Genomic DNA, 17,846 nt, shown 5'->3' with positions numbered 1-17,846 from the left:
CATTCTAAGAAAATATGAATATGGTTTACATTTATATCTCCACACAGTCTCCAGCACATTTGTCCTGTATTCAAGAAAATACTTTTGACCTTTGGTGTAACAAAATTTTTCCTGTATTTTAACTGTGAGTTTCATTAGTTTTGCTTTTTTTACAAGAGACATATTAATAAACATATGATTTGAAATAAATGCAAGCTATGCGCTGAGTACAGAACTACATAGACCAAATTTTACCATGATTGTTGGTGCCACAAGCCAGCCATGTTGTAAACCGCAGCAGAGTGCGTTGTCTGTCAGCCTGCCTGGGGCTTAAACACAAGCTGCGTACCACTTTGGCAGGTCTCCATTTGGCTAGAGTCCAGCGGTGCAGTTCTTCATCTTATGACGGCTAAAAACCTGTTTAAAGGTGTGTTTTAACGTATCACTTTCTTTTCTAAGTCCATGATGAGCCAACGATTCAGGCTGCGTCGTTAAAATGAAGTCAGAGAAACAGCTTCAAACTAGGCGGTACGGCAGCTGAAGCTGAGCTAAATCAACTCTAAACATACTACTTCTGTCAGTCTCTTCACAATAAAAGTCCACGGCTGTTATTTTTCTGAAACGCCTTTATTTTGGACACCCTCATCAGGAAATGTGCTCAAGTCATTAGCAGGAGAGATAAAACGTAAAAAGTGGAGCGTTGTTAGAAAGAAGTAAACATAGAGAGACATTAAAAAAACATTTTTTTTTTTTAATATCCAATTCTTAGATATGAATTAAATATACAACCAAAGGCTTGTTTCAAGGGTAGAAGAGAGTTCATGACACTTGAATTTGGATTTTAAAGCATTATCTCTTTTGTAATACCACGTTATTACTGTTACTGTCAAAGGCAAGAAAAACAACGTGATATCATTTCAAGGCCATATCACCCAGGCCTACTTCTAAGTGAATGGTGTCTGAATTGGCTTAAAATCGCAGTGTTTCCCTAGCTTTACTCACAATATGATGTGAAGCGATATGATATGATACAACCCAGTTTACCGTGATGCAAGGCATTATGAGGTGACATAATACAATACGATACAATCATAATTCCTCATTCCGGCTGGAAAATCTGTTCAGAACATTAATTTTTAATAATTCTGAAATTAATATTCTTGGTACCAGGAATTCAACAAAATGTATCACATGAATTAGTAGGATGATATATCCCCCGATTGAAATGTCCTCACTTTGATGAAGTTATCACTCTAAATGAAGTGACCCTAGTCCATCTTCACAGATAGAACTGAAGGAACAGACACAGCTTAGCCATGTGGAATTTTCCTCTTGTTTTTTGTATGAACTTTAATGCCTTTGCTTGAACTGGCCGCTGTTTTGATCCATGGCTGGAGAGTGTCTGTAGTGTTTTAGTAGATGTGAATATTACATCTTGTGCCAGAACATACTAGGTGTCTAAAATCACTGTTGGCTGTTAGATCCTGTCAAAGCTGCCATGTACATAAAGTTTAATGTGGCTGTTATTAGTATAGAAACTTGATATTGGGTGACTGTGAAAAGCTGCTGGAACATAGTCTACCTCTTTATTTCCTTTCTCCATTCATCCTTTCATTATTCTTCCTTTTTCCTCCTCTTCTCGATGCCCAGGAGCGAATCATCGAGCGGCTGAAGGAGCAGCGGGAGAGGGAGGAGAGAGAAAAGGGGGAGGAGGTGGAGACCAGCAAGAAGGAGCTGAAGGAGTTGAGGGAGAAAGTCTCGCAGCTGCAGGCTGACCTCGCCGACCGTGAGGTAGAAGCGCACACGCGCAGACACACTCATCCATGTCGGAGCTATAAGTCAGAAAATCACACACACACACTCCCTCCCTGTTCTTTTGATTGATCTGTCACTGTAGAGCAGACCTCGCTCTGAAGGACAACAGCGTTACACAGGCACATTTCCTTGACAACAACAAGCTGCACGACCAATGAAAACAGAGACTGGAGATTAATTCTTTAAGCTGTGTGATTCATACTGAACTAAACAGCAGAGACAGAGCATGATGAAGCATTTTTAGCACTGTCATCCTGCAGTGGTTTGACAGCACATTTAGAAAAAAACATAATTAACCTTTTCAGGGAAACAAACAATTTCTAGAAAATATTCCTGCAAGAGAGTCTTCATGTAGTATGCAACAACACCAAGGGTTTGGAAGAAACCAACTCATAGAAGTTAGTTTTTAGAAATGATGTTAAAAATGACACTGATGCCATTTTTTACAGGGAAATGTTGAATTAAAGTCAGATTTTTTTCTCCAGTTTTCTAAAAGTTCTGTGTTCAAGAGACATTTTGATGAAAACTGACATGCACATGGATCCACACAAATGCTGTAGCACACATGCCAGGCCTGTGGTTGGTGGCGTAACTTTGTAATGAAAAAACATGCACATGAACGTACAAAGATAGCTAAGAAACAAACATTTGTGGACGATAAGGTGTGGTTGCTACTCCAAGTGACCCAAAACTACAAAGGGAGTAAATGTCAAGACAATTTTGCCTGGGAGTGAGCAGAAAAAACAGAACTCAAGAGTCCTTCTTTGCTTTGTAGTCACACATGGCTATTGACTGGAATTTAGTTTGCATGTCTGAGATCTCGGGGCAGGGAGTTCCACAGCTGAGGGGGCAGACCTGCAAACGCTCAGTCATGTTTTGTAAGCAGTCATGTTTCAGACCCCTGCTGGAGGATTTCAGGCTGCCGTCAGGCTCATAGGGCGTTAGCAAATCCCAGACAGAGAATCTAAGCCTGGCCAGTTCAGGCTTTATAAAACTGAGAAAATCAATTCTAAAAACTGACTGGTAGCCAGTAGCGTCAAAACCTCACAGTACCATAATACCTCAATAACAAGTCCACAGTTCTGGATTTATTGGGGTATTAAAAAAAACAACAACAAATGAACACTTGAAAGAAAAAGTGACATTGGCATTTATTAAACAACAGTTGCACTTTGAATATTACAGTATGTGCAAAAAACTGCAACAGGTGTGCACTAGGCTTAAAGATATGTATTTCTTCTTTGGCTCCAGTGTGTTAACTAACCCTCTAAAACCTTCGTTGTCCACCCATATTACAGCAGTAGGTCTTTGGCAAGATATTCACCAATATAGTCCATCTCCAGCATGTCCCAGACGAGCCACTCCATTCTGCTTTGCTGGAGTTATGCGCCTGGCCTATATTCAGTGCTGCCAAAAAGTGGCAGTCCATTTAGAGCAGATCAATACAAACAGCTGGAGAAAACGTGTCAAGTATCCTGTCAACTTCAAAATACAACACAATGCACAGACTACCCGTTGTAAATCATCCCTGTATAAGTGTAACATCTCATCCCGTGTCATGAGCAACAAGTCAGCGGAGGGTCAGTGGTCACAGAGCAACAACGGTGCTGTTGACATGGAAAAGTAACTTTTGAAGTGGAAAACCACAGGATTTTAGATGAAACTGCACATCCTTTCTAGCAAATATAAACCTTTTAATTTCATAATGTACTCACCCATGGCAGAATCAGTAAAATCATAGAATCATGTTGAAATGCATGACACATTGACCCCAAAAAGGCAAAAATAATTCACTGTAGACGTAGTACTATCCAGTGAACTTATAGTTCTCCTGTGATCTTGTGCCCTCTCATACCAAGGTGATCAGGGCTGTGTAGCATTGCGCAGTGCTCTAGACATGCTTCCAGAGTACAAGGTTGCTCACCTTTGGTCTGAGCATTGCTTAACCGACTTATGTGGAAATTGGAGGCAAGCCTCCTTTACCAGACAATAGATACCAGATTTCAAGTTATGAAAGTGTAAATACTTAATTGAACGAGATGTGACCATACTAAGGAATAACTAATGATTTCTCACAGTGAGTGCTGACTTTTCGAGTCTATTTCTTGCACACACAGAGGGACGAACAGGGATTGATTGAATAAACATTCATTTATTGAGACACATGACAGATGATTCAGCATCTTACCAGAAACTTTATCCCATGTCATAACTTTGCTCAAAGACAACAAAAATTATGGAGAGTATCCAACTTTTTCTGCACATTTCAATTGTCATACAACAAATGAATAATTGGAAGATCAGCATCACATTTAGAGTGCATCATAGTCAGATCAGTTTCATAAGTGTGGATTTGTGCTATATTGAAATTTGTGGAGTAAAACAAAACAACAGGCAAAAGTGTGATGTCTGGCCTGAATAAGTGAGAGACCGAGCAACATGGGGGTTTGTGTCCTGAGACCACCAGGCCAAGGTGTCCTGAATCAGAGTGGCTGATTTCTCAGTGGAAATAAGGAAGAAATGTTAGAAAAGTCTGTCTAAGGCAGGTGAGGTAGTGGCCTCCAGAACCATTGTTGAAGACAAGAAAAAGGCTGGTACATTATCACTGTGAGAGTCTTTGTACCGTTTCGGACACGCTTTGAATTAGGACCACTGACTGACTCAGGCAGATTTTCCACTTACTCAATTTTATTGCACAACGCAGTATAAAACACAAAACGTTTATTAAACAGTGTCTCCAGGAAGAAAATAAATTGCTGTGTCAAGAGAAAAACAAACAGAAAATGTGGTTTCAGGTGCATTTAATCTTCAAATCATAAAGAGGAACAGTCTTTCAGAGAGTTAGATAAAAAGATTGATGCTACTGTCATTTCTGTATGGAAAATTTGAAGCTAGATCCTGCTGGAGTTTCCCATAAAACCACAAATTGACTTTTTCACATTTGGGTTTTAATGGTTTACACAGAACAGAGCAGATTGTCTATTAATCTCTGAGTGTTTTAGAGCATGGTGTGCAGAAATCAGTACGTCACTCAATCTTTATTCTAAGCTAAGTGCCTGCTCGCTCCCGGTTTATATTCAGCGCACAGACATGACAGACGTATTGATCCCCTCCTTTAACTTTTGGCTGAACTTATTTAAAAGAAGAAAAACGGCCTAAAATAAAATGCACACATGTCGCTGCAGTAAAACGTCCTTCATGTCTTTTTTGACATGGGCTCCTCAGTGATTGTCGGCTCATAAAACCTGTTTGAGTCTCTTTATATCATTTAAAAAACTACATGGGAACCCTCAGGGAGAAAACACGCATTCCTTTCTACACTGCTAAACACAGATGTGGGCTTTGTCTGACAACAGTAATATATATATGTCTCTATATATAATCAGAGTAAGCAGAAAGGTTTTCTGACCAAAGCCCAGTCAAACATGAGGATCTGTAGTCTGGAGTTGGTATTGTCAGTCATGGGTGAAATTACACGTCTGAGTGTCTCTCCCTCTGGTTTCACGGGCCCTACCAAAAGAGGAAAAGACGAGAAAAGACGGGGAGAGTTTTTCACGGATGGAGGGACAGAGCTGGAAGAGTGAGAGGAGAGACGAGTCATGGGAAAAATGTTTGGAGGGCAAAATATACACCCAGATTGTTACATTTTTAATAGATAGTGGCTTGGTTAAACAGGGCCAGAATGGTTTCATGTTTTTTTGCATGGCTTAATGTCTTTATTTTAAAAGCTGTGACAAACAAACTTTGCAGCAACCCAAAAAGAAAGAGAACAGTTATAGTATTGCCCAGAGTTAGTTGAAAATTTCGTAGTTTTGCAGCTTTATTTTCTTGTGGGCTGATGCTCATACAGGACCTGCATTACGTTGTTATTCTTACTGGTAGAACAGATTGCCAAACTACTAAACTGAAGGTCAAAATTCCCTGAAGTCCAAATTATTTTGAAGTGATCATGTTTGTTTTATTGATTTATGATAATTGTAGTTGTGGAACAGGTCAGTAATCTTCCATGTCAGTGGAGAAGTTCATTATACATACTTGTCTATTTTAATTCTCTTTTTTAATGTTTTATTTTTTTAGACGGCAGTGTTGGATCTGAAGGAGAAGGCGTCCTCTCTGGCATCGTCCACTCTGAAGAAGGATAACCGGCTGAAGAGTCTGGAGATCGGCCTCGAGCAGAAGAAAGAGGAGTGTATCAAACTGGAGAACCAGCTCAAGAAGGTCAGAATCAACAACAAAGCAGCAAAGCAACTCCCTGAACTAGAACTATAAATATATTCTGAAAGATGATAGATAAAAATAGCATCAAATGGTAATTAAAAAAAGACTAAATTGAACTGAAATTACAAGTAAAAATAAGTGAAATGGGTACTTAGATAATCACCGCTGAAGACAATCAATCAGTCGGTCATCTTTATCTCAATGTTCAAGATCTTTGATATCTTGCAGAATTTTGCATGATCAAATGTGACTTTAGAAGAAAAACAAACATGGCGGATGATCAAAATCCTTGGCTTGCTATCCTGATGTGGGTAATGAACTCCTCCTAAAAGTTTGGAAACATTATTATTATCATTATTTCAGTGTGTTTTATATTGATGGAAAGCCTGATTGGCAACGAAGTGTAATTTGTAAGGATGGTGCATTTGTGGAATGAGCAACCCAGCTAAATGAGAGAACAGTGCCCCCCAAAAATGTGCGACAATCCCCCTCTCCTGTTGGTATTCATTCTTGTTTTGAGCTTTAAGTGCTGCCAGGTGTGTGCCAGTCACAGGTGGCACTGATTGGCACCTAATTGACAGCACTTGTGTGCATGGGTCCTGCATCTTTGTGGAATTTGTGTGTGATCCAAGCATCCACATGCCACGTTTGTCCCTTGAGGATAAGGCCTGTGCAATGGTGTTCTGGTACGCAGAGTGGCAGCATTATTTAGTGTCAGCCCTCGTACCATTTCCAAACTTAGGACTAAGTTCTGTAAGACTGGTGAAGTAAAAGACAGACTGTAAAGTGTGCGTCCCAGGAAGACAACTCCCCAAGAAGACTGGTTTCTCACCCTTGCTTCACTGAGGAACTATAGGCTTTTTTCAAGAGATTTAAGATTTAAGATTTGCACAGCTGTTTCACAGACAGACCACTGATCAGACGGTGAGGAACAGACTGCCCGTGGCCAGTCTTTATGCTTATAAGGTTTCCAGGGAGTCTTCAGTGACTGCCCTTCACCATCAGGCCTGTTTGCGCTGGTGTTTACAGTGGAACTTAAGAATGTGGGGAAACGTCATGTTCAGGGATGAATCAAGGTTCTGTCTGTGGAAGTTGGATGGCAGGATCAAAGTATGGAGATGGTGTGGAGAATGTTTTGCAGATTGCTGCACAGATCGTGTGACATCTTTCATAGGGGCAGTGTGATGGTGTGGGGTGGTATCTCTCTCACAGGCTAAACAGAAGTTGTCATCATAAAGGCAATCTCAATGCAGTAAGATATCAGAATGAGATTTTGGAGCCAGTGGCACTCCTGTATCACCAGAATCTGGGGCCTAACTCCATCCTCCAGGATGACAACGCTCACCCCCAAAGATGACTTTTAATACGAAATGGGTCTGTTAGGGTGGGTTTTGTTAGGCAGAAATTGTGTGAAATAACCTAAAAAGGAATCATTAAAGTATGGCAAGTAAAAGAAATGTTCACATGGATGAGAAAATTTGTAAACAAACCATCACACAGATAAAGGATATTAAACTTAAGAACCTTAGGTCTCTTTCTCTCCTTTTTGTGTTCCTTTAACTGTTTTTCAAGACAGATGATAGTGTGTGTGAGTGTGAAGGAGAAAGTGTGTATCACATATTCTCTCCTACACAGCAGCCCATAAAACGCTGCATATATGTGAGTGTGACGGCTTGCTGACAGTCTTGCAGTCATTTTCACATAGTGGAGAAGACAGCAGCAGCACCTCTCCCTGAACGTGTGAATGTGTATAAAGGTGTCAGTGGATCTCTGGTGTTTCTCTCATCAGAGTTTATTTCTGAGTCTCTTTCTGTTACCACTGAATGGAAAAAAAGACTTGACAGCGTGTGTGTGAAAGGACTGACACTGTGCGTGTGACACTGTGTGATTTAAAAAAGACATTTTTTTGTCTTTCTCTCCCTCGCCGCCTTTCTTCTCTCCTATGATCCTCTTATAATATTGTGAGACACCCAAGCATTTCCTCTCCACATAAAGACTTACAAAACTCTTTTGCTCTTCCAAAACTAATATGGTTATGTGTTCTCTGACCGAGGCGTGCACGCTCATACACTCAAAGTCAATCCAACCCAAGAGCAACATTTGCTTCTGGGAAACATACACAGCTGTTCTAACCTCTAAGATCATTATACCTTGTTTATTTTTCTCTGTTTTCTCTCCTTTTAAATGTCTGTCTTTTTCTTGTTATTGGCAAATTTTGTACTGCTTTGCATAGAAGCAGAAAGACCGATGACTCTTGTTCTAACTTTAATTTGATTTAACTTTATTGATATGCTTATGCTCATGCTAATCTTTTCATAAATCATCATAAATGAGTGTGTGGAAGGAAAAACAAACCAAAGGCAGCATCAGCGAGCTGGACTTAAATGCTAAGACTCCCTAAAAACATGATTTAGCTGTGTAAAGCACGCATTGGCAGCTATATAATAAAGGATTACCTCAAAAACTTTCCCATTAACTTCAGCTGTACTTATTCTGCACTGATCATCACATTTTTGCTTTTTTATATGTTTACCTTGGTTACCATCTAGCATATTTTCATTATTACAGCAGAATCACAGTGCTGTGAAAATGTATTGGTCCTATTACTGATTTCTTTTTTTTTATTTTGCATGTTTGTCACGTTTTAATGTTTCAGATCATCAAACAAATTTTAATGTTAGACAAAGATAGCTCAAGGAAATAAAAAATGCAATCTTTAAATTACAATCTGTTTCATTGAGAGAAAAAAGCGACCCAGATTAAGTAAGCTGAAAGATCTCCAAAAGCAATGCAGCATGCTACCATCTGACATCTTGAAGTCTGGAAAGGATTACAAAGCCATTTCTAAGGCTTTGGGACTCCAGCGAAGCATGGTGAGAGCCATTATCCACAAATGGCGAAAACTTTGAACGGTGGAGAACCTTCCCAGGAGAGGCTGGCCTACCAAAATGACTCCCAAGAGTGCATTGACGACTCATGCAGGAGGTCACAAAAGAACCCAGAACAACATATAAAGACTCACAGGCCTCATTTGACTCAGTTAAGGTCAGTTTTTGTGATTCAACAATAAGAAAGAGACCGGGCAACAGTGGCATCAATGGGAGAGTTCCAAGGCAAAAATCACTACTGACGTAAAAAGAACACCAAGACTTTTCTCATGTTTGAAAAAAACTTCAATGATCCCCAAGACTTTTGGGAAAAAGTTCTGTGGACTTACAAGACAAAAGTTGAACTTTTTTGTTAGGCCCAGTGTAAAACTAACCAAGAATTTCATGAAAAAACCATCATACCAACAGTCAAACATGGTGGTGGTAGTGTGATGGTCTGGAGCTGCTTTGCTGCTTCAGGACCTGGATGACTTGCCACCATGATGGAACCATTCTGCTTTCTACAAGAAAATCCTGTAGGAGAATGTCAGGCCATCAGCTTGTGACCTCAAGCTCACTTGGGTTATACGGCAGGATAATGATCTGAAACACACCAGCAAGCCCACTTTTGAATGGCTTAAAAATAAGCAAAGTGCTTATGTAAAGAGGAGAGGAACAAAATTCCTCCATAGTTATGTGAAAGAGTCACTGCCAGTTATCATGACCGGCCAGGTAGGTTTGGATTGCTCTTTCCCTTAATAAATGAAATCATCATTTAAAACTTTAAAACATTTAAAACATTCTTCTGTTTACTCTGGTTTGATGATCTAAAACATTTAAGTCTGACAAATATGCAAAAAAAATATTTAATCAGGAAGGTAGTGAGCACATTTTCCCAGCACTGTTGCACAAAAACCATTGTGCTGGAATACTCATGTTGCTGCTTTCAGGGTTGTTAGCCTGATGCCTTGTTAGCTTTGTACTGAGAAAATGAGCTGCTGAGTTTTCCCCTCTTAATTGGCTGAAATAAGCCAGGATTAATGAATATTTGTTTGATCATTATTACATACATGCATTTACGTTATTAACTTATTTTGTGTTTTACAAGATCAAAAGCAAATTACAACCTTTGGAAAAAAAAATGGAAATGGGGGTATTAAATATATTGCAAGATGTTACCTCCTTGCATCCACCAGACAGGACCCTATGATCACACACTAATGATGACCAAGGGAGAGGGCTACATCTTTAAGGGGTGTTTTATCTGGATTTTAGTCACTTTTAGCAAATCTAGTTGACAACCACAGAGCCTCATGCCTCCTCTGAGATCTGTGGCGCCCTCCTCGAGGGGTCCTGGAACCCATGACCTAAGTATTATTCTCTTAAAGTCATAACTGGCTGCTACCCGTAGGGCTTTTCTGGTCATGTCATTTTATCAACCACAGGCCAAGTGTAGATTAATCATACTTTGTTATCGTTGTTTCTGGCATGTCCTTATTTTGACTATATGGTGGTCACCTCATTTTAAAGCTCACCCTCAGTTTATTTATAATTAATTTTCTCTTGCAGGCTCAGAGCGCAGCAGCAGATTCCCAGGCCAGCGCTGAACTCGCCGAACGCATCTCCTGTCTGGAGAAGGAAGTGTCCCAGCACAAAGAGGATGCTGGGAAGGCTCAATCCGAGGTCGAAAGACTTCTGGAGATCCTGAGGGAGATGGAGAACGAAAAGAATGACAAGGAGAAAAAGATCCACGAGTTAGAGAGGTGAGAACAGAGTGGGGGCTGAGATAAATGGTGAACTTAGATGAAAATTCTAACTTTCTGCAACATCTGTGTCTGTATTTATTTATTCTTTTAACCTAATCTACTTAAACACATCTAAGACTGTCCCAACAGGGTTTATTTTCCAGTTTTCACCTCTGTGTTGTTCATTTTCCACTCAATTTCAAGCTACAAACTGTTGGAGTTTATTGTAATCTTTCCTCCAGAACTAATCCATTAGCTGTCCCTTTTTCTTACCCCTTCCTTCCCACTTTCCTCTTTCCATTTTGGCTTTTTCATCTGTACTCCCTCGTCCTTTCCTCTTATCCCTCTTTGTTTTAACTCGTTCTTCATCTGTGTGAGAGCGTTTTTGTCTATTTCATTGCGTTTGCCCATCAAACCCCAGAAACCCCTCTTCTCCTCATCTCTGGCATTCTCAGCAGTCACGAAAAGAAGCCCCTCCCTCCGCTGCTTCTCAGCAGCCAATGGGGGGGCTAGTGTGGGACTACCTGGGCACGTGAGTGGCTGGTGGCTCCTGTCAGTCAGATGCACGACAAAAACTCACTCTGCTTGCCCAAGGACAGGATATTAAAGCACTGTGAAAGCAACCGGTCCCATGTGGAAAAGTGATGTGGAAATAAATGCTTCAGAAATAAATTGACGGACCATTATATCCAAAGTGGGTCGGTTTTTCTCATTCGGAAGTAAACGTCAAGCAACCTCAGAACCACAAGTTGAGTCAGAGGTTCTTCCATTGAAGCGAAATTGTTGTCTGACACATCCAATATGAAGAAGTAGTGTCTTGAACTAAATTTTTATAATTCTAGATTTCCATTAAAAATGTGTTTTGAATACCTCATCTTGGATTCTTCAAAATTTTGTTCTTTCTGACATCTGCAAAGACAAAAGAGTACCTTTTTTGCAGTGTATCACTACAGAAAACAATTAAAAGCTCCAGAGATTTCTCATGTTTGCGAGCCTTTTTCACATGGAACCAGAGTATGTTCACTAATATTCACAATCAAAGAGTTGCAGCATTAGTAGCATGTTTTGCCTGTTTTTTAAGACCTCTCAGGACCGTCTGCAGACTGAATAAAGGAAAAAATCCCTTTTTCAGTTCTGTTATCGTTGCTAATAGTATATGCTTCTGGAGAAGTGTTTGTCCTCTTGTTAGTCTGCAGTGAGGCGAGTTGAACTGCTGTCTAAAGTTTGTAAAACAAGAACTCAGTACGGCACCCGAGTCTCTGCTGTACGACTCTTTGAGCCTCTGCTCCTGTCAATGATGCAACTCTTTCATTTAGTGGCTCTGTCTTCACTTTTGTTTTACTTTCAGCCAAGGATGCCTGACTCAAAAGTTTAACACTGTCTTATTCCTTCATTAGGATACCGGAAAGCTCACTTTTTATTTTCACTTTAAGCTAATAGGAATGATTTGTCTGTTTCTAACTACTTCTCTACCTGCTAACTTATGTACTCTCTATCTACCTCTTAACTACTTTTAATCTCAATCTGTGTTTTCTGTCTATACATTTAAATTTATGTCACCTGCATGCCAGCCTGCCTGTCTCTCTGTTTTTTCTGTTTTTTAGTATTCTTGAAGGTGTTTCAGGTTAGTGAAGCAGGGTCAGGCACATTTAGCTCTTGAAAAACATGAAAAACAGGGTTTAAAATTCATTTGCAGTGTAAAAAATGTGATATTTTAGCTAAAATGTGTGAGTAAAATTTATCTTTGAGGATTAAAAGGATCAGAGCTGTCTGTTCTTCTGAAAACTGCCCCCTCTGTCTGTCTGAATGCTTTTTGACGCCTTTGATTTCTGATTTATTTTCTCTTCACTCCCTTTTTCTCCCTCTCTTTGCATCTGTGTTTTTAGTTGTTTGACTGAAAGACTAATGGGTGTTAATGATATTTTTGGGAGAATCACTATTTCCTCACGGGCCAGTAAAAATAGACTAAAGAATTAATAATTTAGCACCCGCTGACTTCAAACTGGTGAATTTTAACCGTGAATTAACAGCAGTACCATCCAGAGCTATCAGATCATTGTTTACTACAGTTCGTTTGACCACAGCGTCCTGTAACCGTAAAATTAAGACTAATGCATGTTTTATTAGGACTTTCCTTTGCAGTCATTACTGTGAAGAAAATGGTTACATAAGAGAGTTTCATGATGTATGATCTTTTTTATGTTTTCACATTTTGTGGTTCCATTGGGCTGATAGATTTATAATGAAGGGAAAATCCCATCCTTACTCCAAGTTCTGGCTGAATTTTTGCAGAGTGATGAAGAAAAAAAAAGGGACAGTGTTAAGCCACTCCTCCTTTGCAACCATAAATGCCTTACAGGCTGTCCTCACTATCAGTGTTAATGTTTTAAAAAGTATCAATCAAAAGAAATACACATAGATCCTGGGTCTCAACCAACAGTAGAAAACAGCAGGCTTTTTCCTTTTTTAATTTTACATGACTACTGTTAATTTCACAGGATAAAAAGACAGCTGTTGCTGACAGATTTTATAAGCTTGATAGCTAATAAAGTTAATCTTAGCTCCTAAAATAACCTCATAAAACCAATAAATGGTTTAACACTCCCAAAGTAAAATCTGGAGTACAAGTTGCTCCGATAAGTAAGATGCTCTTTGTTTTAAGGGTCTCCCTGTGTGTTGATTTCTATTGCAGAGTCCACAATATGCAGCTTCTGTGCTGCTGTGTAGCATTTATTGGTGCCGCCTGTATTCAACATGTGGAGTTTGCAATTCTGATAGCGACTGGTTTGGAAACTGAGCTCTCAAACGTGATTTATACTTCTGCATCAAATGGATGCCACAGCATACAATGAAGGTCCAAACCCATGCAAAGGCTTACGTGCAGCACCTCCTCAAAATATATATACACGGCCAAATGAGTGAAACATATATCCCCATCACTCAGCACCCGTACTTTCCAGTTCAATCAACTGCTGCTTAATATTTATCAGCTTCAACTCCAACACGATCAGTTGGTTTCAGTTGCTATGATTTCGTGTACATGAACAAGCAGGAAAGATGGCATCAGAATAGGGAACTGGCAGTTACACTGTGGGTCTAGCTTCGGCGCATCCTTGAAAGCAAAAAGTCATCAGGAAGTCAGTTGATTACAGGGCAAAGCCATTGACAAGGGAAAGTAAACTTTTGAGGTAAAAAGCCACAGAATTTTTCATTAAAACCACAGATTCTTTGTAGTAGATGCTCACCAATTGCAGAAGCAATAAAATCATGGAATCATGTGGAAATGTACACCAAATCAACCCAGCAAAGACAAATAATTCTGCTGTTGACTTTCTATTTGTGTGAACTCACAGTCCCCCCATGACCTCTGCACTCTTGTCTCAAACTGATCAGAGCTGCTCTGGGGTAAAGACAAGCTTCTAGTGTGTGGGGTTGCTTGCCTTCAGTCTGACCACTCTTTGGTCTTAAATTGAGGAGACTTCACAGTTAAACCAGAAGTCCACAAAGTTTGTTAACAGAACAGTAGACCCGTTTTCATTTAAAGCAGGATTATGACATAATGAGGGAGAAAAAGTGCTAAAAAGTGGCACCACCAGCCTGGTTCGCGTTGACATGTTTGCCAACATTATTTGCACTAACTGGCTGTTTAAAATAAATAATGATTGGGGGTGAATTTTCAATCATGTCAGATCAGGTAGAAGTGGGATGGTGGCAGCTGCAATTGTAATGTCAGGACATACCTCAGCACTTTACAGCAGTATATTGGTTGCACCAGTATGTAGGACGCAGGTGGCTTTATAGATGAATAAATAGGTATTAAATGTGCATCTTATGCCCAAGATTTTACAATACATATAACTGTTAGGTAACTCTAATGATTTGAGTTTAATGAAAATAAAACTAACATTTGTAGATGCAAATAAAGAGCTCTTTAGCCCATGTTTATGTTGTAAGTAGTCTACAGTTGCTCGTTATGCTTGCTAAACTTTAATGGAACAACTGATGTCGGAGTTATATTTGTAAGAAATACTGAATTTTGTTGTCTTTATTGTACATGAAGTTTTATTTCTATTCCCTGCCTCAACAAACTACAGACTGTAGAACTAATATAAACTGTTTTAAATCCATAGATAAACTCACATCCTCTATGGATTAACATAATCTAACCAGCAAGAAAGAGCTGCCAGCAGTGACCCTGTAACATGAATTGTAGTAACACTGACTTTATCCCAGGGCTACCTCACCCTGCTGTGAATTATAATACGTAGCCTGGAGCTAACAGGTACGTCAGAGGGAGATACATTAGCCTGTGGCCAACTCTTAGCTTTGCAACAAGGCTAACCTTGGGCGACAAGTGAACAGAGGGAACATCCCGCTTAAAAAGATCATGTGTAGGTTAAACAAGGTTTAAAAATCAACCCTCTCTTTCCCCTCTGGTGTAAATGCAGCTGTTATGTTAGCAGGTTATTTATTTCTGTAACTAGGATAGTAATTGGAGCAGACTTTGTGACTTCACACTGAGGGGAAATGGAGCTGAAAATCTGCCATGATGGCCAAAATAAAGGATTTGGACAGAGGAGTGGAAAACGGAGAAAGAGGAAAAGGGGAAAAGAAGGTGGTGGAGGGAGGAAAAACAACAAGACAGAAAGCAAACATCGGATGGAGACAGAGAGAGAGGAAAGAAAAGACAGCAGAGTGGAGAGAGGAGAACAGAAAAATGAAACTGACAGAAAAGACTGTAGAGGGAAGGAGCAGAGAGAAAAAATGAAGGTGGTTTACAGAGATGAAGAGTATAAACCTGAGTAATGGGAAATTAGAGAAGTTTATTGCGTGTTATATTGTTCTGCAATGGACAATTTGTCTTTGGCACGGTGTCGTTAGCGTGCGTTCCCAGGCATAAGCTCACCCCGGAGTTTCGTGCTTTGCCAGTTCAACCAAACATACGAGGAGCGATTGTGTGGAAAAAACTTTTGAGGTCAACCAATTTAGGAAGCAAATTTTCTTCAGATTTCATATCATTATGATAACATGCTGTAGGCCCTTTTGGTTCTCCACAAATCCAACAAGCTGTGTGCTTCTCAAGTGTCCCCCGGCGGGAGGTGAAGGAAGTCGTCTGTGATTTCAAAAACCAATGAAGAAGAAATAATTCATAATGAGCAGGCTTGCAGCTCATGCTTTGATTGGCTAAATGCTCATTTTCTATGGTTTGTGTGCCGTTTTCTTTGTGTATGTTCCCAAAGAGGTTATGTGAGGTGAGGGGGGCCTTTTTTAACTCTTATGACTGGACTGAAAAGCCTGCTTTTAACCTGTCTATGTGCCTGTCTGCCTGCCTGCAATGCTTGCTAATGCCTCTCTCTCTGCGTGTTGTTCTGTCGTCAATTCTTTCTTTCTCTCTTTGAATTGTGCTCAAACTGGCTTAGCTAGCATTAAACTCTCTCACCTTTCCCTCTCCTTCTCTGTCTCCCTTTCCCTTCTTTTATCTTTACAATGCAACACTGTCTCCCGCTCTACTCAGTCTTGCCTCAAGGTTAGTACTGCATGTCTATTTTTCTTCTTCCTCCTCTCTCTCTCATCACGCTCTCCTTCATTGTCACACTTCTTGTCCTTGCATCGAGGCGCTCTCTTATCTCCACTGCTCTGTCATAAACTCTGTTTTTAATCATTCCTGTCGTGTCTGTCCGTCTGTCTTTGAAGGAGACACCTTGACTTTCACTCTTTCTCTCTCTGACACATCGCTGCATCTTTGAAGAGGAAGCATCACTGTTGCCTTCTTGCGTCTACCGTGCTACTCTTGTCACAATATATGCACTACGTTCAAATTTCAGGCTAATGCAGCAAACAAGAAGAATGTTTAAGGAACAGTTGGTACTGTAAACTTGTACAACTGGGCATTTTTGTCAAGATTCACCCCAACTTAAGTTTCTCTTTTGTGGTTTTGCCAGATCAGTCCACATTTTGTTTTGCCTTTTGGTAAATAAGAGCATTTTCTTTACTGCCTAGAGGATATTTGGAAAAGGAATGATGCCTCTCTCACATACTTTAGGAGTGGAGCTGTGTCCACTTAAGCTGTTTTTGCACCGACAGTTTTCATTTTCTAAACAAAGCCAAAGAAATTTAGTGCAAACACCCCCTTTGTCAGCTGCATCAGTCAGACACAAGCCAAACAAGGCATTCTGCACATGCTCCAATGTCCAGTTATTGATCCGGTTATTGAATAGCATAGATGCATTGATAACACCAACCCAGCCAGGTATGGCTGCAGCGTGGGTGAAGAACCTAAGACAGATACCTCACAAAAAGTTTATCTTATCTTACTTATCTTATCTTTTATGTCAGTTATCTCCATAAGCTAGAGAGATAGGTAACGTGGATCGTATTAGCATTGAAAGTGAAGCATTAAATATGGACGCTATGCACTAAGCTATAAAGTTTGTCCATGTTTTCTCTATTCCCAGTGAGTTTACTGCTTGCTAACTAAACTTAGCACAAAAAGTAAGGACATTTGTGTATCTTGGAAATAAATCTCATACAGTTGGAAAGCCTGTTTTTTCCTTGTAAATGGTGCCACATTTGTAAGGAACATGCATTTTTAGGATGAGCAGCAGAGCTGAGCATGTGGGTTGCGCCCATGAAAAACGTTCCAGATCTTCTCTGACAGTGCAACCAGCTTGTTCTCCTGTTGCTATTGACTCTTGTTTTGAGCTTCTGGTACCCCCAAGTCCTCTCAATAAGGTCCCTGACTGTCATCATTGGAGGCAATCTCAATGCAGAGAAATATCGAAATGAGATTCTGCAACCAGTTGCAATCCCATATCACCACATTCAGGTACCGAACTATCTGCCAAGATGATGACACCTGTCCCACAGAATTGGGTTTATCAGAGACTACCTCCAGAATTTGGGAGTGGAGAGGATGGAATGGCCTGCCAGCTGTCCTGACCTCAACCCCATTGAACACTGGAATGGGATGCCATCCCACAGCTGTGTGTGACCACGCTGGTGACCAGCATGAGGAGGTGGTGCAAAGCTGTTGTGGCTTTGTATGGTTCACCCATATGCTACTGAGGCTCCTGTTTATCAAATTAATTAATTGTTAAATTGCCAGTATGTCTTTATTTCATCTTCAATCTACCAAACAAGAGTCAAGTTTGTGTTAAGTTTAGTAAGTAAGGTCAACCAACCAGAGAAAAGGGTCCAGTAGCATCCAGCTGAAAGGTAGAAT

At 40.1% G+C, this 17,846-nt stretch overlaps 1 protein-coding gene across 4 annotated transcripts in view; it reads left to right on the top strand.

Annotated features, from left to right (window-relative positions):
- LOC121505523 (ELKS/Rab6-interacting/CAST family member 1-like) overlaps nt 1-17,846 on the top strand; it is a 188,470-nt gene that overhangs the window by 65,838 nt on the left and 104,786 nt on the right. For 2 of the 4 annotated variants that reach the window (XM_041780922.1, XM_041780920.1), the window contains 4 exons: nt 1,630-1,770; nt 5,872-6,012; nt 10,449-10,642; nt 16,140-16,151. In XM_041780922.1, the coding sequence (XP_041636856.1) occupies nt 1,630-1,770; nt 5,872-6,012; nt 10,449-10,642; nt 16,140-16,151 (488 nt within the window). The remainder of the gene's footprint in view (nt 1-1,629; nt 1,771-5,871; nt 6,013-10,448; nt 10,643-16,139; nt 16,152-17,846) is intronic. The other 2 variants (XM_041780924.1, XM_041780921.1) reach the window with 1 other exon arrangement.

This window comes from Cheilinus undulatus, linkage group 23 (assembly GCF_018320785.1).
Source record: "Cheilinus undulatus linkage group 23, ASM1832078v1, whole genome shotgun sequence".
In the NCBI taxonomy this organism is placed as follows: domain Eukaryota; kingdom Metazoa; phylum Chordata; class Actinopteri; order Labriformes; family Labridae; genus Cheilinus; species Cheilinus undulatus.
This window is presented reverse-complemented; position numbering and strand designations above follow the sequence as displayed.